This window comes from Haemaphysalis longicornis, unplaced genomic scaffold (assembly GCF_048455015.1).
Source record: "Haemaphysalis longicornis isolate Haplotype H1 unplaced genomic scaffold, Haemaphysalis longicornis Haplotype H1 scaffold_7, whole genome shotgun sequence".
In the NCBI taxonomy this organism is placed as follows: domain Eukaryota; kingdom Metazoa; phylum Arthropoda; class Arachnida; order Ixodida; family Ixodidae; genus Haemaphysalis; species Haemaphysalis longicornis.
This window is the reverse complement of record NW_027526422.1, coordinates 76210009-76233301: the sequence shown is the minus strand read 5'-3', so window position 1 is coordinate 76233301 and position 23293 is coordinate 76210009. Positions and strand designations below refer to the sequence as shown.

General features: G+C 47.1%; 1 protein-coding gene across 1 annotated transcript in view; it reads right to left on the bottom strand.

Annotated features, from left to right (window-relative positions):
* Positions 1–22895, bottom strand: part of LOC144145989 (E3 ubiquitin-protein ligase MIB2-like) — a 60159-nt gene extending 37264 nt beyond the window's left edge. The window contains exons 1-11 of the mRNA XM_077677879.1: positions 22340–22895; positions 21227–21270; positions 19046–19279; positions 15925–16096; positions 14087–14193; positions 10766–10963; positions 8458–8591; positions 3172–3279; positions 2721–2825; positions 2081–2309; positions 1515–1585 (exon numbers count right to left, since the gene is read on the bottom strand). Of these exons, the coding sequence (XP_077534005.1) occupies positions 1515–1585; positions 2081–2309; positions 2721–2825; positions 3172–3279; positions 8458–8591; positions 10766–10963; positions 14087–14193; positions 15925–16096; positions 19046–19279; positions 21227–21269 (1401 nt within the window). The 5' untranslated portion in view covers position 21270; positions 22340–22895. The remainder of the gene's footprint in view (positions 1–1514; positions 1586–2080; positions 2310–2720; positions 2826–3171; positions 3280–8457; positions 8592–10765; positions 10964–14086; positions 14194–15924; positions 16097–19045; positions 19280–21226; positions 21271–22339) is intronic.
* Positions 22896–23293: the final 398 nt, after the last annotated feature.

The following is a 23293-nucleotide window of genomic DNA, read 5'->3' as shown; positions in this document are numbered from 1 at the left end:
CATTAAAAAGAAACTAGAAGATTGAAACTCTCCAGGTATATTTTGGTCTCCGAGAGATAAGCGACGACAACAGGATGTATGCTGCACTGACATTTCTCACGTCGCGAGACTGGCCCTGTGCTCTCCTGGAACCACAGCTCTAGCGGAGTGTGTTCTTTTCTCATCGTGAACTCGGCACCACATCAACTTTCAGTCAGCACTACTGTGTGCAATGTTACTTGTGCGACTTAACTTTCCATACATGTGAAGAATTTTGCAACCGAGCCTTGTGAGATAAACTCTTGCGTAAAAAAATTTATTCATTGGCAAATTACACCAACGAAGGACGTGAAGCAGGACCTTTGAAATGAGTGCACATAATTGATCTGTGAGTGGAATTGTGAATGAGGGCTTAGTGCAAAATATAACGTTTCAATCACAAGATACCAGCACACATAAAACATTAGACAATGGTTACACTGCACTTTGGGGGCACTTGCGAGCAACATTGCAATTTGCTACACCAATCCTTCAATAGCGGTGGAAAGCTTGCCTGAGGCATTGAACATCTTGAGGGGAAGCGCTGAAGGCAAACACATAAGAAACGAAGGGAGCATGGCTCTGAAATACACCGCCAACGTGTGACCGGAGGGCAAAAGGGAGTTGCTTTTGGAGAGCCTGTTATCTCCCCGATTCAAGCCCCAATACTAACACAGTCCTGCACAACTGCAGGGCCTGTAAACAACCCATAGATGACAAAGCATAGCTGTGCGCTGCTACACAGCCCCCCTTTTTCTCATCAAATGATGGGCAACACCGGCCCTCTTCTAGTGCCTGAAATGCTCCCCTTTTTGCATATCCAGGATGTGTAAGAAAAACACAATTATGCAGCTTCCAACTCCCAGAAACCAAGGCAAAGCTTTCAAGCTTTGGCACCACAATATACAGGAAACTGGTTTTCCGACACCGTAAAGTTTGTCACCACGCATTCCTGTCAACAAAGCCTGGTGAAATGGTAAATTGCCCTTTGGAAGAAAGTACGAATACGGAGCGAATAACGGTTTCGTTCAAATACTTTCACTGTTGGCAGCAACCAGAGCAGAGCCACACAACCATGGGCGTCTGGAGGGGGAAGGCAAGAGTGGCAGCTTCTCTCCCCCTTGGAATTTCATAATTTTATTTAGTGTGACCATGCTGCTAAAAATTTGCACCCTCTGGTGCCCTACCTATGAGTGTCTGCCCTCCTCCCCTTAGGAAAAAGTTCTGCGGGAGCCCATGCACACAACGTTGCTTTCATTTCATGCATTCTACATTCGTGCGTTCGGAGAAAAGTAGCAACACTCTACAGAGCAGCCACAGTGCTACCAACAATGATGTGCTTGTCGTAAAAAAGGGATACTGCAGATAACAGAGAATGCAGCTCTTGAGTCAGAGATCGAGTGGAAGCAACAGCGACAGTTGAATATGGGAGGAAGGCTGCGTAAGTTTCGTGATGTCAGCACGTGATCAGAAACACTTTGTCAATACACACCTACCGCATCAGAGCCGCAGATGTCTGCCCTGGTCCCCTCTTGCACCGAAATGGTTGAAGCCGTATGAGAGGGGTCTGCACGGACACCAAAATCAAATGCTGTAGTCTCACACCTAACAAGCTGCAGCCCACGGCAAACAATCCAAAGCGTTTTCAAGGTCGGGGAATTGCACTGCACATAGCTTCTTTGTGCTTATAACCTAGAACTTTTCCTCTAGGGACCGCCCTTGTAGGGTTGTGTGGAAGCTTCAATGGGCAAATCATTGTGGCCTGTATAATCGGCTATCCGTAAGGTCAAGAAAAAAAAAGTCCATCGGAAAATTATGATACAAGTTGTAGAAGGCAAAATTGGCCAGCCTCACATTCTTCTGGTTAACATAAAAACTGACATCGTTCGATTTTAGATAATGGTGGTGTAAGAGCTACATTCAAAGTGAGACAGCAATCTCAATCCAATGCGCATTAGAGCAAAGAATAGCCTTGCTATACAGCAAGTACTAGAGCAAGCCTTGCTATAGAGCAAGGAATAGAGCAAGGAATTTTGACCTTGCTTGCTGCATTGAAAATTACCTCTACCAGAAGCATCACCCAACACGAAATTCTTCACTGTGCACTTCTCACGCTTCCGTTCACATGCAGCCAAAAGTGAGCAAGGTGAAACTCCACTCGTGTGGCCATCCAGACTTCTGCCCGTGCGGGTCACGCAGAGGGGGTTCAGCGTCCAAGTTCTCTCGCCGACTGTCACCCGAAGGTCATGACTGGGCAGAACCTGAAAAACGCTTCCGGTCTGCCCAAGGCACTGCAGAGAGTAAAGAGCAGAGCAGGCACGTGTCACTCCAACAAAGCCACTTCAGTGCAACTCCTGGGGATCAGAAAGGGAAATGAAAACTTTCTCCAGATCCCTAGCCACTCGAACAGAGACCGTTCCCTAGATCCCTAGATGGTCTAAATTAACCCATAGCCCTCCACTATTGGCACGCCTCATAGCCCAAATGCATCGTTATTTAGAGAAACCACAAGTTACATTCTATTTTCAGAAACAGAAAGTACTCTTGCTGTCCAAAACATTATGATGATAGCTCCACAGGGTTGCAACAGCTGTTTTTCCAAAACCAAATTTCACGCAAACCCAAACTGTCGTAGGCATAGTTGAAGGGTGCACAATAAATAAACAGAGGGTGAAAGAAAACTGGTACAATGGCTCCCATACCGCATCCATAGCTTTGACGTAACCACCATGCCCAGTCTGGAGGCTCTCCAGCTTCGACAGGTCACCAGTGATTCGAACCTCGTCTTGCGGGAAAAATGTCGGCAGCTGAAAAATAAGGGACAACACTGTTGCTGTGCTGACCAGTCCCTACAACAAACTTCAAGGCTTTCTTTTTCCCCTGTTTTAAATGCGGCTTAATTCAAACAACTGACTCAAAGGCGTTGATTATAGAAAACGCGAGGGCAGTTTTGCTGTAAAATTTATCGCAGTGCATGAAAATAAATGACCAACTGAGTTCTTGTTGAAGCGTTTGTTGCTGTTCCAGGTTCCCTCTATGGCAGATATTCAAATTATTCACTTTAATAGTATTCTACATTATGTCATTCCCTTCATACTCACTTCAAAGGCAAGAGATTCACTACTTGCACATGCCTGAAGGGTAAGACTGTACCTTTGTAATTGCTGCAGGATGAATTGGCCACTTCACGTGCGTTCCGAAACTGACTCTGATGTTTCCCTTCGAGTCAACATCCTGAACAGTGCCAATTTTGTAGACAGCCTGGAAATGAAAGCCAGTACGGCACAAGTAATTCACAGAAGCCCACAAATTGTTATAAATCAGCTGCATGCAGCGGCGTGTACATGTGAGAAAAGCTTGCAAGCATGAAAGGAGGACTGACGGTAAGCAAGGCTCCGCAGTATCAACACAAGCGCGCCTCCGCTCTAGCCCGGCTGTGCTGCAGTCTGCTGCAGGCTGGACACAGTGCACTTGAAGTTCGTTTGAAGACCCGTTCATGTGAAATTATGGCAGATGTCACAAAACACACGATTTGGCGGGACAACCAAAATTTTAACTTAAATCGATTAATTTCTCAGCGAATAAAGCATTGCTTGCTGCTGGAAAAGCGCTGGGGGCACTATAAAACACCAAACTTTTCCGAATAAAACAAACTTTATTTTGTCTGCATGGCCTCTTTAGAGTCGTGAAACTACAGTACCGCATTGATACATTCTGGGTTCATACGATTTCCCGATTACTATGCTCTCAATTGTGAACACTAAAAATGCCCCATAGTATGTTTTTTCCAGGATACAGTCGAATCCTGCCACTACGAAACTGACGGGACGTGCGAAAAATTTCGTTGAAGCAAAAATTCAACGTGGGGAAATCTTCCCCATCACACCACAGAAGTGCAAGAAAAATAGCCCAATATATTTCTGCGTCATTAGCAGCATATTACAATGTTTAGAAGAAGGAGCGACAGACAATAACGTCGCGTTTATTCGGATAACAAACATACCAATGGTTATGTTTTTACCTGCACGTGAAGAGCGCGTTACGGGGTGGGGGGGAGTGGAGGGGTGAAGAAATGCAGGCGCAAAACACATTGCTGTACAACAAGGTGTATTGACCGAGCTGATTACTTGGAGATAGCTGCTAGGCCGTCGGAAGCCCCCTATCTGATTCTTGGACTGGGCACGGCAGCAACTGACCTTGGCAGACAAGCTTTGCGCGGTCGCATTTATCACGACGGCGCGCTCGCGACTAAGATAGGATGACGCAGGTTCAAGACTAAGCACGAAAATATTATTTTTGTCTTTGACTTTGAAGAATTGTAGAAGGCAAACTGCAAGGACAGCTGCTCACAACGCATACATGACGGCGCTGCGCCAGCAGCAGAGCCCATTATTCACGCGATTTCAACTGGATACGGATTGGCTATAGCTCCGGCTTGGCGAACCTGGCTCGCGCCTCATGTAAAGACGGGCAGCTACATCGTTATCACCAGCAAACAATGGCGTCTACCCAAGAGTCTGTTTTTGTTTTGGGTGGTAGTATGGGCAGGTGACGCACGTTTTCGGTGAAACTAAGTGCCCTGAATGTATAAAAAGTTACAGATAGTTGGCGTTACGATACTTTTTTGTAAAACAAATGTTCAAACCCAGCCCCAATGAGCGAAAATCTCATTGAGGCGAAAGCAAGCCAGACAAATGGTTCATTGTAGCGAGAACTTTGCTGCATTGACTTCTATGGCTAACTGATGGGGAACTGGAAATATTTCGTTGAAGCGGAGTTTGTTGTAGTGGGGTTCAACTGTAGGGCACATTTTCCTGGATACTACATTTCTTCCTCTTGTTTTTTTTTTGTTTTTTTTTAGTAAGTCAACGAGGTTCTACCATACTCCCGCTATAAGTTCACTGGCTTTAGTCTGTACGTAATACACTGTGTAATGCTGTTAGCATCAATAGGGGACGCACGTGCCGTACACAATGGACAATGAACACAATCCTAGCGGCCCCTGTCCTCGAATGCACTGCGTCAGAACCTGTAGCCAGAAACACGTTTCACTTTCTTAATGACCACCCCTGTCAGGAGGTGGCTAAACTGTCTGCATCTGAAAAAACACTTCCACAACTTCCAAGTGTTCCACAGTGGGCAAGAAAAAAAAAGGCGGCTGGATTTCAAAACACAATTTACGTGGATTTAATTCCACGCTACCAAGTACACAGTTCGTCTGCTTGCAGATATAGACAGAAAAAGGCAGGGTCTACTGCTAGTCTTTAAAGGAGCCATGAAGACAAAATACAAGTTGGGTTTATTAGAAAGATTGCTTAGCCCCGATAACAATGATACCAATATCATCGCAATCTTCGAACAAATAAGGGAGATATTAAAGAAATCGTGTGAAGCAGTCACAACTGCCTAGCCAATTTCCCGCAACTTTTCTATGACGTCACGGAACCTTGTTTGTGCGATTGGCGGCCGCCTAACTGACCTATCGCGACGACACATTACTGGACGTCTGTAATGGGGCCTCTAGTTCCATTTGACCGCATCACTTGAATGCTAACGTGCAGTTAACGCACTGAAAATTATGTTTTATTGTTGGCCCGTAAGACGTTATTCTTGCTCATAACAAGTCACTGTGGCGCAAAATTTGAAAGTTTTTAAATACTTCTTGCTTTTTTTTTTCGTTAAAAAAACAATCTTTTGTGGCTGTAATGGAGCTGAGTGAGATACTGAATCGTAGTTCTTTCAAATTAAACGAAGTTGTATTTTCTCTTCATGGCTCCTTTAAGGGGACACGCGGGTCGAAAAAAACCGATTTTTTCGAATTATACCGATTTTTTGTTTTCCCTTGCATTAGCATCTTTGACTATCCTTCTTTCATGGGTAAAAAAATGAAAACGAAATACGAACGAGAACTTAGTGAAAAATGTGTCTGAATGAATCGCGGTGACCCAAGAAATCGCGCAATCAAGCCAAATTTCGGCCAGGTTTGAGAATTTATTCCGCACGGCAGCGTGGCTCGCCGCCATTTCGGTCACTTGAGATAGGTAGATCAAGCCTTCTTCTCTCGATTGAGCCGCTCGCCAGTTTCGTATCTCCGCGTAAAAAAAAATAAAAAAAATGTTTCTTCCCGCTTGTTTTGCGAGCTCCCACTGGGCATTTAAATCACGTGACGCGAAAGCGGGACCGCCATTGGCTCTTGCCGCTTGTGAGCCGCCATCGCCCGCATCGTTCCGTTCGCTACTTCGCGCTATCTTTTCTATTTCCTTATCGTGTGATTTTAATCGTGAACGGTGAGGAGAAGCGTGACTTTTGTCGCCGGAAGCAGCGTACTTCATGCCGGTACAAAGGAAAGCGCAAGCGGCGCAGCATTGTGACGACCACGGCCAATGCCGGCACGACCGGCACCGTGAGGCCTAACGGCGCCGGGCCTTCAAGCGTTGCAAGCGCGGCTCTACCAGGCGGGGCTGATTTTATCAGCGAAGATATCGGCTTTATAAGCGCATCGGAGAAGAAGTCGGCAGCCTTCCAAGGTGAGGAGACAGCCAGCCACGGGAGCGGTGCAGTTATCTGTGAAGTCGGCGCTCTGACTGACCTTGAGTGGCGCCGTGTGCGCAACGTGCGGGAAGTGCGAACTCGTCGTAGTTGAGGTTGCGAACAAGCGGAAGGGCCTCGCATCGGTAGTGGAACTGAAGTGCAAAAATGAGAAGTGCCCTGCGGGAGTGATTTATTCTGTTTACTCGTCGCAGCGCGCTGCCGCCGTCGGTCGCGGAGGCCGCAAACCGGAACTCTGCAGGGGAAGTCCCCGTGATAGTTTCGCCGTCAATGTGAAAGCGGTACTCGCTGCACGCGCGGTTAGCATCGGACACGATCAGCTGTGCAGGTTTTGTGCCATTCTTGGTCTACCAAAACCACAGCATCAAAAGACGTTCTACAACACTGCCAAGAAAGTTCATGTTGCGGCCACAAAAGGCGTCTCTGACAAACTTGCTGAAGCAAGGAAAGTAACTGCGTTGCAAGCTGGTCAGACTGACCTCAGTGTGATTTTTGATGGTACTTGGCAGAAGCAAAGACATGAGCCACAACAGTGTTGGCACTGCCATTTCTCTTGACACTGGTCTCTGCCTGGATTTTGAGGTGCTGTCAAACTACTTGTACTTGTAGCCGCCACCAAAAGCTTGATGAGCAAGAGGAGGAAGTGTGGCAAGCCTTTCATGCCTCTTGTGTGTGCAAAAAATGTCGACTGCTCATCCCATGCCATGGAGACGAAAGCAGCAATGCGCATCTGGCACAGGACGCTATCGTACAACCTGCAGTTCACTGTAGTGGAGACCTCCACTGCCCTCGCAGGGTTGTGGTTCAACAGGGGCCACACTAGCTTTGAGAAAGTTCTCCAAGAACTGGGAATCTTCCCTTCAGAAGAACTGGTCAGACTAAGCAATGCAAGTGACCAGCGGAGGATCAGGCAGATGTGTGCCAAGCTGACTGCTAAGGCTAGCCCCATTGCCGCAGCGGTGAAACGGTCCCATACCAAGGACTGCCCCAGCAAAAACCGTGAGGGTGCAACTTATGCAGCAGGAGCATTCTAGTTTTAGTACCTCAATGTGGACATTTCAGACTGTATCCCCACCAAATTTCATGTTGTTCGAGCAAGAATTTCTGAATCTGCCAAAGAAATAAACTTTCAATTGCGTTTTTCTCAGCTTGTTGTTTTTGTCCGTTTTCTGAGTTTGTGCACACTTATTTTCCCACTTAAAGTTGTCATATCAGGATGAAATTTTGCACAGATGTTCATTATAACACGTAGAGTGCACAAATCTTGTTCATTATGCAATTTGTGTCCTTAGATATTTCTGACGGTCATAAAACAAAAATATACAGAACAAAAAAAGGCACACTACCAGCCATTTTTTTTTTCGTGGTGAGGAAAATAATGATGAGGCTTTTTCAGGTAGATTTGTGCACTCTGCAGTTCATAAGGAACCACCTAGGCTATTTTAAAAGTTTCAGAAAAAATTTTTACTATAAAAAAAAGTGTGCACAAAAAAGCCATTTTTCTGAAAGTCATGCTGCGTAACATTTTATCCGGAGCAGCTATTCAGAATCTGATTACATATATGACCAGAGGAGCTCAATCTCTACAAGCTGTGAAAATTTCAGCCTCCTAACTTCATTATTAAAAAAAAAGTTGTTTGGAGGAGCACGTCCCCTTAACCCTTGCCCAACCTGTACCCATGAACTCAAAACATCACCACCATCATCACCATCGAAAAGGAGGCAGTGTTATGAAGAATGCCTAAACACTTGAAATAGAAAGGCACAGGGAGAAGCAACAGTTGGCAAAGTAACAGCGAATGGCACGTTAGGATGCTTCAATAGCGACTGCGCATGCTTCGCTAGGAAACAGTGGAAACACGAAGACAAGACGGCAAGCCTGTCGCCCACCTCTTCCACCTCTTCGTGCCAACAGCTGTGGCCTGACTGAAGAGCCCTGAAGTCGTCCGCACCCATCAGGATGGCCACACGGTCGCCCACACAAAAATCGCTTGTCCCAGCCTTGGAGGTCACTTCAACAGGAGCTGTGGAAAAAAAAAAAAAAAAAAAAAGAAAGGTGTAAGTAAATGCTATAACAGAGCCCAAATACAAATCAAATAACAAGTACCACATAAGTCAGAGTATAGGTTGAGCCGGAATATAGGTCGACCCCCTCACTTTGTGGCCGAGAAATGGAAAAAAAATTACGCCAATGACCGCCGTATAGGTCGAGGAGTGACTTTTAGGCAAATTTTTTAGTGAAAAGTCTCGACCTATATTCCGACTTATACGGTATTCAATAATTTGACTCACAAATGCAATACTGAAACAGTTGAGCCCCACTACACTGACCCTGCTACAACAGACACAATTACAAAAAAGTCCACGCTACAATGAAGGATTGCTAATATTTTTGCCTTCTCCCAGAACAGTTGATTCACAAACTTTTCTTTCTCACTGACCAACTTTCCTCAAGCTGCTCCGCTTAAACAAAATTCTTGTAAGAAAAGAAATTAGGACTTCCAGTTTTGTAACGAACTCGTACATTTAATAACATCCCAAAGAGATGCACAAAGTCACTATTGTAGCACGGTCCCCTTTTTCTCCATGCAAAAGGCCCTCACTTTCACCACTTCTAAGGCCCCAGTCGAGGGGAGTTAGTACATGAGGCGTTACACCTTCAGCCAATCATGCCAACACCCCTTGTCCTCGCTCCATGTCCCAGGCATATCCTTCTCTGCATTCACAGCAATGAATATGGCCAGCAGCCTCCCACCAGATATCATCATCATCATCATCATCAACAGCCCACTCAGGTCCACTGCAGGATAAAGGCCTCTCTCATTTACCTCCAAGAGAAACATGAAGCAAGCTCACAAAACATGAAGCAAGCTCACACTAACTGAATTAATGTGTCGATGCGAGCTAGTTGGTACTTCATCATGGGAACAGTTTAAGCGCCAGGCACAACTGGAGGAAGGAAAACAGACAGGAAAGGGGCGCACTAACGACTGAGCTTTATTCGTTCCGAAAGCCATTATAAAGGCACGAAAAACACCATGTGACACTAGTTGCACCACGTGTGAAAACGATTACAGCTGCCGCACTCGCCCAACTAATCATCCAGATAATCCACCTCGCTCGAAAGAAGGTCAACTGAAGGCTTGCTGACACATTGGTCCCCGATCTTTTTTATGACGTAGGCCTCGAACACTTCCCGTTCTTCTTTTTTGCGATATGAATGCAGCACTCGGGTCTTGTCGAACGCTGGTTCGCAGCCCCTTGGCTTGCAGTCAGTCTTACAGTGAAGAGCCAGATTGCTTCCTGTTCCCGTCTTCAGCATCGCCGCATGTTCACGCATGTTCACACTAACACGTCAGACTTGAAGTTAGTGAAACTGTAAGAACCTTCACGACCATCACGAACGTACATAATTGCAGCCAATTTGCTTCTTCTACGCTGCAGCAACGACCCTTAATCCATCATTATTGCTACAAGTGTGAACTTCATCATTGGACATCACCATGAAGGGCTGTATACTACGACATGTCTTTCTCGCTCTGAGGAAGTGTTCCCACGATTACGGCAAATGATGCAGTTTTTTTTTTGGGGGGGGGGGGGGCAATTTCAGTCAATCTTCCTAAACGGGTATGCTTGCCTTGACAAACATGCGCTGGGGATGCCGGGCGGTCATCATGAGGCCTGCACACATGAGCGTTAGGCGTTTTCTTGGTTTTGTTAACTGCCGGGCGGTCGCCGCGAGTCCCACGCCCACTTACACACGCTCAAACCATTTTTTTTGTATTTTTAACTGCGGACACGAAAAATTACGATCTGCTAAACAGCTCTGCTGTTAAAAGAAACAGATCTCCCAGATAGCTGCGATAAATAAAAATACTTTGCAGTGCAAAGTGAAACACGCAAACCGCAACGAATTCGATGCGCAAATATCCAGAGATAATTTCACAAAATTCTCCAAACAACAGCGTTCAGATTATGAAGTGCAACAAACAAGCCAAAGCTACCCCAGGACTATGATACGTGCCGTAGTGGAGGGCGCCAGATTTATTTCGACGATCTGGGGATATCTTTGACATGCGCCAAAATCTCGACAGATTGGCGCATTTGCTTTCTGCCTCCAAACAGTGTGCAGGTTGGTGAGCAAAAGACCGGAGTGCGGAGATAACTAGGTCGACTTCCCGGGTCCCAATGGTCTCACCTATGAGCGGCATGTGGTCTGCGTAGAAGTGGCCACCGGAGGCGGACTCGCTGTACCGGACGTCCACGTCACCGGCGTGGCCCAGGCAGTAGCTGTTGGCGATGGAGTCCGGCCACTGCACACGGACTTCGCTGCGCACCGAGCCGTCGCCCCAGTCGCCCAGACCCACCACGGTGCCGCCGACCTCTGCGACCAGTCCTGCCCGCGTAAAAGGGTGCACCCGTTACAAACGCACTCTGCACGCACTACAGTTTGTGCCCACTGGGGGCTGTTCAGTTAAAGGGGCCGTAAAGCCGAAGTAGACGTTTGGTTCATTAGAAAGACTGCTTTCTCCCGGTAACAATGATACCAATTTTATCCACAACTTCAAAGGAGTAACTGAGATACCAAAGAGAACATAATGATGTGAGGTAGGCAGTATTTACATGGTATACTAGTATTTACAGTACATATTCACAGGTATATACAGGGAATGCCTGGTGCAAAAGAGCATTTAACAAGCCAGAAAACGAAATGGCTCGCGGGCAACCGACGCAGTGTCCTCGTCCTTTTCCTCCCTTGACAATGATGATTGCAGCGTGGCCCAGCACACGAGGCATCCTCTTGCACATGATGTAAGGTGTCTCGTAACAACATGAAGCAGCGGCGCCTCAGCAGCCACTTTCAGGAAATTTCTCCGTGATGTCACAAAATCTTGTTTTTTTGCGATTGGTGGACGCTGGCCTAAGCCCCCGCCAAGAAACAGGACTGGGCGACTGCAGTGGGGCGTCTAGTTGTGTTTGATCGCATCACTTGAATGCAAACGAGCAGCTAACGCACCGAAAACTATGCTTTTAGTGCAGGCTCATATGGCATCACTCCTGCCCATATTACGTCACTGAAACATGAAATTTGAAAGTGTTTCAATATTTCTTCTGTTTTTTCGATCAAGGGGGGGACACTGGTCTTAAAGGAGCCATGAAGACAAAATACAAGTTTGGTTCATTAGAAAGGCTGCTTTGTCTTGATAAAAATGATACCGATTTCATCGCGAACTTCCAAAAAATAACGGAGATATTAAAGAAAACGTGTGGAGCTGTGGCGACTTGCTAGCCCGTTTCCAGCAACTTTTCTATGACGTCACAGAATCTTGTTTGGGCGATTGACGGCGGCCGAACTAATCAATCGCCAGGACACATGACTGGACGATTGTAGTTCCGTTTGATCAAGTCACTCGAATGCTAACGTGCACCTAACCCACTGAAAATTATGTTTTTAGTGCTGGCCCATATGACGTCACTCGCGCCAATAACACGTCACTGTGGCGCAAAATTTGAAAGTTAATTATTTCTTGCGTTTTTATCGGTTAAAAACGTCTTTCGTGGCCAGAATGGAGCTGAGTGAGGTACTGAAGCCTAACTCTTTAAAGTTAAACAAAGTTGTATTTTCTCGTCATGGACCCTTTAAGGAGTGGGAATCTGCCAAAAGATTAATTTTCTGTATTAATTTTATTTGTAGTCTACAGGTTTCAAAGAATGTCTCTTTAAAGTTAAACAAAGTTGTATTTTCTCGTCATGGACCCTTTAAGGAGTGGGAATCTGCCAAAAGATTAATTTTCTGTATTAATTTTATTTGTAGTCTACAGGTTTCAAAGAATGTGCGTGCAAAATATTATAGCTGTACCCTAAGTACGTACAAAGCTGTCACCCTTTGAAGTTGCCTCAATGACTATATTCACCTATGTTTCCAAACTTCGTGCCTTGTTTTATCAGGACCTATTTCTTTTCCCATGAGAACCCCTGTCGGGTACAATACCTTAGGTTGTACTGATCAGATTCGCATTATTTTTGCTGCATTCGAAAGCTTATGAACTGAACAGTGCAATAAAACCACAAAAAGGTAGAATTTATTTTTGCTAGGACAATTTTTCGCGCAGTTCGTTTTATGAGAACATTAGTAATTGATGACCTGACATATTGATGACCTGACATTTAATAAGTTTACAGCAATTACAGAAACAATGCTAAAATTACTCTTGCGGTATAGTTGCACTCCCTGGTCCTTCTAGAGCACAAAAGGATAAAAAGTATTCGAGTACTTCGTGGGTTGAAAATGAAACTCTTTCCAAAACGAAAGGCACAACACGTTGCGCAACTCTGAACTTACACCACATAGACAAAAACTGACTGCATATTTGTGCTCAAGACGTTAAAATACACTCAGTGTAAATTTCACACACATAGGTTTAAAAGTAACAAAAATGTCCTTCAGACCAGTGTCCCCCCTTTAAGCAAATGTTTTTCGTGGCTGGAATGGTGCTGACTGAGTTACGAAAGGCTAGTTCTTTCAAAGTAAACAATGTTCTATACCCTCTTCACGGCCCCTTCAAATGTGCTCGTGTTCCAACCCTTTGACACTCTGCGTCAGTGTTTTTTTTTTTTTTTTCGTTCAATTACGAGCGCTTGCACTATCATCAGGTGTCTCCAAACTGTGCAAGTTCTGCTACCAGGAAACACAGCAGGACTAAACACAGTGGAACCCCGATCATACAACTTTCTCATGACCATGCGAAAATGAGCCATATAACTGGGGTGTGAGTATAAATACCACCTTAGAACATGGTCTCGCGAAAATGGTAGGCAGGAAACTTGTACAAACTATGATACAAAACACAAGACCCGCAACAAAAATAAAGTGCAACTAAACAAAAAAAATACACAACAACATAAAGGAAAGCGTGCTCTTGGCGACAGCAGACGACAGCTTTAACTGTAACGCCTTAATGGCTGTAGGTATTCGAGAGGCGAATGCCTACCCTACCTTTGTTAACAAACACCGAGTAAGTAGGTCTCTAGCAGCCTCCCTTTCTAAGAGAACAGCCGCACCATTGCAAAACTGGCATTTCAACCAAACAAAAATTCAAATTCTGGGGGTTTAATGCGCCGAAGATACACCTCGGCAACGAAACGCGGTATAGTGGGAGGCTCTGGATTAATTTTCACCACTTGAGGATATTTAGTGGGCGCCAAAATCTCGCCACACGGCCGTTTTCATTTTTCAACAGCATCAGAAAAACGGCTGCCACGGCCGGGAATAGAATTGGCGTCCTTGGGCTTGGCAACACGACACCTTTGCCACTGTCGCGGGTGACCAGCATTTCAGTTCCACTCCCAAACGACATAAGGTCTTTTAAACTCTCGGTTTTTTTTTTCTTTGTAACTAAGTAACTAAAGCGCCTTGTCAATGCCTCTCTTTGGCTATCGCAGGATCTCTGTTTAGCAGTTTCAGGGCGTACATGTAGGGTCATTTGTGACACGAACTAGATAAAGACGCCAATCCTACCGTCCTCACGGCTCCGTTTCCAGCAGGTGCGACGGACAACCTTGGCTCCCACGAAGATGCCGTGAACTTCAACCCTGTTGGATCCTTGCCTGGGAGGTACCTGAACACTTGAAGAGCAAAGGATTTGAAAGTTTGTTAGGACCACATTGATCACACCTATAGGTGTTTTGGTTTCAAGATGTATGGAAGGCTGACCATTACTACCAGTACTATTAGTACTCACTGCACGCAGGGTGGTTTTACGAGGCGAGAACTCATGGCGGACGGGGATTTTTTTTCGCCACGCAACTCGAATACTGGTGAGTCCGCTCTCAGAGAGGTGATAGCTTATAACCTCTACGTTCAACTGCCGGTACTACATTTTCACTGGAGTCAAGGCTGTGAGCAGGCTAACTGCTGCCTGGCTGGCAGGGGCATTAGCCCAGAAAAGCCACGTGGAAGAAAAACTGAAAAGGAGAAGACTGTGTTGCCAAACCCACCGGGTTTGTTCGCAGCAGTGATGACTCTTTCATTATGAAACATTTCTCCGTTCTGAGGGCTGCTTTTAGAATTTATTCTTGCAATAACATCAGGACTGTGCACTAAGGAAACCAATAAAAAACTAAGATGAGCAAAGGTGACTCTACACTGCCACCAACTTCAGAGTGGCAATGATCTTTGTCTTGGAGTTCTCTCAACAGGGAATAAAAAAAAAGACACCCTGCAGTTGTTTTCCATTCCACAATTATCTGCTACGCCCACTAAGGAAATGAGACCAGTGTACAAGGACATTTTCTACTGGCACAACTCTTTAAATGCAGTGCACAGAACACTAAAGAGTACACAATGTTGACTAAAAGCCTTAAGCTGCTGGTGACACTGATGAAAATATCTCGAAAAGAAAAAAGCTCATGTCTGTTACCATCTGCATTCAGGGAAGAAGGAACTGTGAATTGTATTTCTATCAAGTGCAATGCACTTGCTTCTTTTTAAATGAGGGGAAGTTCGCGAGCAAACACACACGATTATTGGGTGTAGCCGCTATAACTTATGACGGGGGCAATTAAAAAAGCAGGCGTTACTCCAATGTCAGATATTATGACGTGGAAAAAGGCTCATGCAGCAATAGACTTCCATGCGTTCGTACAGTACAACTCCTTGTTACGGTGCCTAATAATAAGGGTAATCGGATGGCTGATGGAAACGAAACGTCCCTGACATCTTGTCTGGTATGCACTAACGTCTTTGCACTTTCAGGTGTGTTTGTGCCAACGGTAGGGACATGCTAACATTCGAGTTTCAAGTTTGGATTGGATAATCACCCTGCGATCAGTTCCACTGGAAATCTAATCTGTGACACTTGACTCCACAAGCAACCCGAAACCTTGAACAGTCAAGTTTCTTCCGAATACCCGTTTGGTACTTGCCTTCCCTCCCACCCCACCGGCTTGCGAGAACTAATCTGCTAGATTATGAGTCAAATTGACTCGCAAAACCCACATTTGTGTGTACGGCTGTGTTTAACATGTAAAACCCAGTGGGTGCCCAAGCAACCTGAGCAAATGTCCCGTTACGACAGCCAATCCGACCCAACAGCAAGCACATCCTTGCAAGCAAGGAGACCACCATGTCTGCAGTCACAATGGCCCTACTACTGCGCAGAACTGTCTACGAGGCACTCCCGCACATTTAGGCAGGGAAGGAACAAAGCGTGCACGTCATCTTATTGGCACGAGCACTGCACATCAGCAATGCTGACACATACAGCCATGTGCATGAAGGAGGCCGTTGTGCCGCAATTCTACACGGAACCAACGACATTCAATCGCGAAGCCATCACTCGTGGTCACAACGCTCACCCTTCAGTGCCGGGAGCATCGAAGCGCAGGAAGGCGTGCTCTGTGCTGTGGCATCCGGCCATGTAGCAGCCGTGGCAGAGGTGGCAGTCGGCACAGACGTGGCACTGCCACAGCGTGCCGACCATGTCGCTCCCATTGCAGGCGTCGCAAATGGTTCCAGGGAACGTCACTCCTGCGCCAGTTTAGTTGGCCGGTCAACATATGCCTTTTCTTCCTTTGCCCACCACTGGCATGCATGCGTTCACTACTGGGAGTAACCGAGCTCACACATGATGCCACAAAAAGGCAAATGCACGCTGCCTACTGGATACGTCACGAAGAGTGTGCCAATGGAGACCTAGAGACGTGTACGGAGTGTACAGAGACATGTACACAATACATCCAGGCTGCTCAACTTCGCCATGGCAACACGACGACAGTTTGCTTTTTGAATCACTGGAGGATGCCAGGTTTCTGCTTCCCTAAAATAGTCTAGGTTTGCGAGCATGGGGAGGGGGGGAGAATAAAAGCCCCCACAGAGGAGGAGGAGGAAGGTGAAAAGAAAAAAAAAACAAAGAAATGTACGAGGCTACAATCCATGAAAACCAAACATTTAAACAGTGCGGGAGACACTGTACGGTTTCTACAGGTGCAGTGTTATACCCCATTGGCCCCCTAGGAGACACTGTAAGGTGGTGTTGAGTGCTTCCACTGCCATCTTAACAACAGAAAAGGAAGTCTGTGTATCAGAACTGGGCCTGTAACTGATTGATTGATTGTGGGGTGTAAGGTCCACTTATGAGATTAGCGGCCAGGCGCCCGAGCTGCGCGTGAGAACCCGCCACTCTGCCTGGCAACGTAGCACTGCCAACACTGCGCTGCTGCCGTCGCTAATTCGTCACGGCGCGCACGGGAGACGGATCGTCTGGCCCACCGCATACCTCAAGAATAATCCCCCATTGAGAAAGCAAACAGCGCCACCGGATTCCAGGAACGTCCGCTCGACGCGCGGAGGTGGTGGGATTACCGGCATGTCTCCATTGTTGTCGTGCCCTGGTCAGCATGACGCACAGTTGCCGTCTTTCGCTTTCACCCCGCGGGGTCGCGCGAACCTGCTCGTCTGCAGGCGTGCCGTTGACCGAAGGTGGCGGCACCTCAATGAATATTCCGTGGCGTGCTGAGTGACAGCTGTCTACGTGAATTTGGGCACTCCCTTGTGCGTGTACAAACGCTACAGGGGCGTTCCCGAGAGAGGGTGATCTCGAGGTTTTATAAGGCCGAACTTGGCTGTTGGAAATCGTTCTTGTCTGAGCGCTGAGCTGGCAGTTCCCGGCGGGACAAGGAGACTCGACCGTTAAAGCTAGGTTGGGATTTGTGAGCCCCCTAGTCGAGGTTGAGATCGCGTCGGAGGTTTAGGGTGCAGCGCCGCACCGGGCAACTAGACGGATCTTGCGGCGAGACAGAGTCTCGGCCGTCATTTCTCGAGCGGTTTGTGTATGCTCCGAGAATAGGAGAGTTAGACATAGTTGAGGAGCTCAAGTGATTTGTAGGCACTAGGAGCTACCGTCTAGCTGAAGTTCGGAGGTTTTCTTTTCATTACTCATGTACCCAGTTTTCCTACTGTAAATAGCTGTATATAAACTTTCGTTTCATTCAATAAACCTCGACGCCTCGAGTTCGTCAATTCGACCGCCGTCTCCAAGAACTTCAACACCATCGCCCTGCCAGCCTCCTGCCAAATCAACCGGAGCCCGGGCGATTGGGTTCCTGATCGACACCGGACTTCGGGGAAACGATCTTTACTATGGGGTTTGACGCGCCAATGCTACACGGGCGATGACACGCGCCGTAGTGGAGGGCTCTGGATTAATTTTGACCATCTGGAGATCTTCAACGTGCACTGAAATCTTGAACATACGGGAGTTTTTGCTTTTTACCTCCATCAGAAAAGCGGCCACCACGGCCGGGAATCAAACCAGCGTCTTTGTGCTCAGCAGCACAACGCCTTAGCCACTGACCCACCGCGGCGAGTGGGCATACAATTTTTAAATCAAACCAGCTCTAGTATCACACCATACACAAAAATGGAAACGTTATCACCCGCGCCGCTCACATGCAAACGAAGTTGAAAGCATGAGACGTGAAAGAAGGAGGCACAATTTGCTATAACTGCAACAACAACAATTAAAAAAATACGAGAAGTAAAGCACACAGGACTACTCTTGATGCAGAATCTCAAATTTGTGGTCTGCGTTTTTGCTCCCACAATGTGCTCACCAAAGTTGCTAGAAAATATTTCCAAGGTAACTGAACAGCAGCCGCTGTGCCGTCTGCTGGTCAATGTGCACAAGCTTGCAAGCATCGTGACATGTGTCCGCAGTGCATCGGCAAGTTTCCTCTCTCCCCCAGGGCAATTCGCTCGTACAAGACCACAACTCCCCCACAGATCCCCAGGGAGAGCCAAACCACCCACAATGTCAGCTGCCATTGAGAAACAGTCACAGATCCACAGCTTCATCGAGTGCATGGATTAGGCAAACCATCACAGCAGGCACCCCACACTCTACTAGGATGGGGGGGGGGGGGGGGGGGTATCGAGCATCCTGGTTATCGCTAAGGTCAATCCTGCTTTCGTTAGAAGTGTTACAGATTCGCATAACGACCTGAAAGATGGAAAGCTTCCGGCATGAGTCTTTAGCTATGCTGTCACATTTGTCGAAATTGGCTGCAATCTTCCAGGAACTTTTCTGCATCTACAGAGGACGCAGTCAATGCTTTCCAACAGTGCAGTCAAAGAGGGAAGAAGGAAGGAAGGAAGGAGGCCGGTAAAGGGAAGGCAGCCTACAGCCTAGTTTGCCATCCTGCACATGGGAAAGGGAAAATGGGCACAAAAGAAAACGTAAAGGTTGGAGCAGAGAGCAGACAGGTATGACCAGCGTTAGGGAACTAAACCTTCGAGTTCAGTGACTGGCACTTGATTCTTTCACTCCGTTAGTCTTGTGTTTGCATTAGTCACCCTCAGGAAGTGTAGGCGTGACTCGCCCGACCCTCGCAAACCTTTGTCCAGGACACGGAAAACTGTGCGAGGGTAATGACTCCCGTACATGAGCACTCCCAAGGGGGCAGGAGCTAGAGCACTTGCCCGTGGGGCCGCCGTCAAAGAGCCGCAGGTCGCAGGGTCCTTTCCGACTGGCCTGGTAGTGACCCACGACCCCCGAGTCCCAGACGACCCAGACGCAGAGGCTCGTGGCATCGTCCCCGATGGGTGGCTGGCCAACGGCAACCACCGTGCCCACATGGCCACAGCCACCATCCTGGTTGCCCCACTTCCACTGAGAACCCCTAACCACTCGCTGACCCAGGCAGGCTGGTATCCCTGAAAATCAGACACGCCACAGGCAGCGAGTTAAGAAAAAAAAATCATATTTTGGGCGTTTTACATGCCAGAGCTACAACGAGGCTACAGGGCATGATGCCATAGGAAAAGGCTCCCAATTAGTTTCACCACTTGTCCGGAAGCAAATGATGCTTCATTCACTGCGAAATTGATCAATTTAAACTAAAATTTCGATTCTCGCGCCAAAGCGTGTGGTTGAACGACGTTTGAAATGACATCATAAACTTGGTGTGGAGTGGAGACTTGCTTACTGTTAGTCAACCTAGATGGTGCCACCACACCGCAGCAAGCCGTTTTCTGTGTTTGGTTTGTTTGTGACCGCATTTAAACCTGGAATTGTTTGTGTTCACGGAGAAAATGGCCGTTTCGTAAAACATGGTGCTCGCTCGACAAATATGGTCACGTAAGACACCGTCGCTTGCGTCAATCGGCCAGTGTCGTCTGAGACAACCCCAGAGCCCTGCACCGCTGTGCATCTAAACGAAGCATAGTGAGCGCAGTACCAACAGCAGTACGCATCAGTACGTACTTCCATGTTTACGTGTGCTTTCGTAACTTCCACTGTTTTTTCCCACCGTTCTTACTGATGTAAAAAGAATTTGCCCCAAATTTAAGTGCAAATAGCTCGTTCGAGAAGCTTGTAAGTTCTGCCGAATTTGCGTGGTACGACATCATAGGTTCTGTTGCGGGAAATGAGCTAATGGGTCGCATGGCCATTCCCTTTTTTTTTCCTAATTATACAGCTTATTTGAGCGAAGCTTATGTTAAGTGTCTGCACGTTTCTAACGAGGTAATCTTTTCAATGAACCAAACTTGCATTCTGTCTTCAAGGCCCCTTTAACACGAGCCGAAATCTCAGCACGAGGTCGTTTTCATTTTTAGTCTCCATCAGAAAAACGGCCACTGCGGCCAAGGTCGAGCCCACTTCCCAGAGCACAGCCATACAATGCTCACTTAGCCACCGCAGTGTGCAAGCAACGAGTTGGCTACCCGCACACAGACTGGAGGAGGGGTGTCACTCGTATCACTCTTCACATCACGTCCTGTAATCGGCCCACACTGGTCTTGTAGGTGAGGATCACTCTTAAGTCCCAACAGAAGCCCAAGAAGCCTCGCGCTGGGATCCATTTGATATACCCTTCCAGGTGGGTGTCTTCCTGTATAAATAGTTTTGCCAAGACACCCGTAGTGCTGGTCACCATTGTTTGTTAAACGCCACTTTAAGGTTCAATGCCGCCCGCAGGATTCCCTGGATTTTTTACAGTCGTCTGTGTAGTACGGCTAATTTCGCCCACACATTTCCCCAGCAACTGCTATCAAAGCACCGCATTGCCACTCTTCAGGGGAGCTGACAGCTTTGTCGGCGACGGTTCTTCAAAGAACAGCAGCTGCTCTTCAATGAGCACTTGCAAGAACTGATGTCCCACATATGCACAACTCGGGGAAGGAGTGTGAAACGGCTGGCCAAGGACACAGGTAGGCACGCATGCAATACACCAAATTTTATGTGGCCTAAAATAATCCCACACTTTCCAAGAACTGTCCATGCGTATTTTCTTAGAAAGTTCCTCCAGAGCGACGATCAAGGAGAAGGCAAAATGACACAAATGTAGGCAAGAATACTCGGAACACCAAAGGATTTGTGAACACGCCACCTGTCTGGCCTCGCGGGCAATGGGCTTCCACACTGCACACATTACGGCATTTGTGATTGCATCTCTGCATAGTTAAGTTGCCGTTGCAAGCATGCACTTACAAGGAATGTTTCACACCAAACCGATCTGCTGGCAAGATGCAACACAGAATGCTACGCAACATCCCAACCTTAACCGACCGATCTGTTTCATGTTTGTGTTCTGTTCCCTTGTCAAGCCCATCAAAATTTCTCTTTTCTGTTTGTAGCGGCAGTTAACAACGTGCACTTACTTGCGGCATGCTGAGGATCGCTTGTTGAAGTGTTGTTCCCCATGCTGTAGCAGTAATGAAAACAGAATGGCACAACATGAAGCCCCATTAAACCATATTCCTTACAAGCGGGCAAGACTACAACATACAAAACAGTTATGTGCGGGGTTACCAGCTCCACAACAAAGTCAGAAATGTTGGTTTGGGTGTTCGTATATATCCACGGTTTACTCTTTCCAAATGGTTCAAATAAGCACGTACCAATTGTTACGCAGCACTCAACTTGAAATGCTGCATGGCTCTCAAATGAAAGCTACCCTCTGGAATGCTTTCCAACACGGGTGATCAACAGGGCTGTGGCTTCTCACTATCCCAATAAGAAGGATTTAATGTTTATAACTACACCCATAATTTTATGGATACAATTTTACGGATGTTGTTTTGTACGTGTGCCACAGCTGTTTTGTGAAGTTCATTGAGAAGCTGTTATCACTGCATGCATCATAAGTATCATGCCTATACGTGCCCGACATGGCTTAACTAGTAGCCTTGGTACGGGAACACGCGCTGCCGCTGGCATCGCCTTCATGAACATCGTTGCACCTGCAATCTCCTCAAATTGCAAAAGGATTCCCAATTTTGGAAGACTAAGAATAGTCCACACAGGGTGACAAGAGTTTAATTTTACTTCCGGCTTTGTAGAGTTTACGAATAATTCAGCTCCACATCCCCTCGCCCTTATCCGCACACGTCGGGAGCGGTCTTCACCTAAGGCCAGTACATGCTATCGCAGTGTGCGACAAGAGGACATGCCGACGTTGATGCAGTCACTGTAGCAACCCGCGCATCCTCTTTCAGGCATCAACAAAACTCGGCACACAACAGTATGCATCGCAGATCAAGACGGAATGGCGTTGTTGTTGATCAGTAACGCTGTCAGTGTGACCACATCGTTTGATAAACAGTTCTACTACTGGTCACATAACCACTCGTGGGAGACTGAAACGCCTTGAAAATCGTATGCGTGACAACTGGCGATGGCGAAACTCGCGCATCAAACGGGAGACAACATTGAACAATCGCGCGTGACAACGCATGACAACCCGCGAGAAACAAAAGTGTTAAAACACTTACACTTCAGTAAACACTTGAACGTCGAACTTAGGTGGCCTGTGGAGTGATGTGGAGTCAACAAAAACGCAGGCAGCGGGTGTGCCCAGGGACCATTAACGTTGCACCGCCCGCCACAACCGGAAAGTTACGACGGAAAACTGCTAGTGTACCAGTTGCGTTCACAGTGCGCAACACACACTTTGACGTTTTTTTCGCGAGGCTTCAAAAGAGCGTATATAGAGTGATAATTAAATATTCATTATAGGGTAAAATCTAGAGCAAAAGCGCGAATGCATGGTTCTTTGGTTTCGTTCAGTTTACCCGCGAATTTGTGAGGGGCGTGGCTTAGCTTCCCGTCGTGTTCGGCTTGATCTGCTCTGATGCCGAAGCGGGTAATTCAAACTGGCTGTAGACGTGTCTTGCCGTTCCCCTTCTGTTGTGCTTCGGAGCCAATTTCTCCAGCCCGATTTCGTTCGGGGACAGGATCACCATAGGCGTGCACAGAGTTATCGATTAGGGGGGGCAAAGCCTTACCGCTGCGGTCGGCCCTTACAGCAACTCCCAACCTCTTCCCACTGAAGGCCTAGCGGTCCGAACGGATGGTTATAAAAATTTTATTTCAATGCGATGCGATTGCAACACATACAAACTATTTCTGAGCAGAAATTTTTAGTTTAATGTGTTGCATTGGCAAAATATGGGCCAATTTGGCGCCCCCCTTCAGATGATTAGGGGGGGCGGCCGCGCCCCTCTGCCCCCCCTGTGCGCACGCCTATGAGGATCACGTAACAAACTGGTGGGTCCAGGAAGCGGGAAGTATGAGATTCCTCAGGCGAGATCGAAACTCGCGCAAGCTCACAGCGCGCATGTTTTCAGCTTGACTATTTGAAGCCGAAACGATTACTCCTCGAGTCAGGAAAATGCTTCACTGAGAATGATGTGAGTGGATCGGAGTGGTAGCGCTTGAGCGGGGAG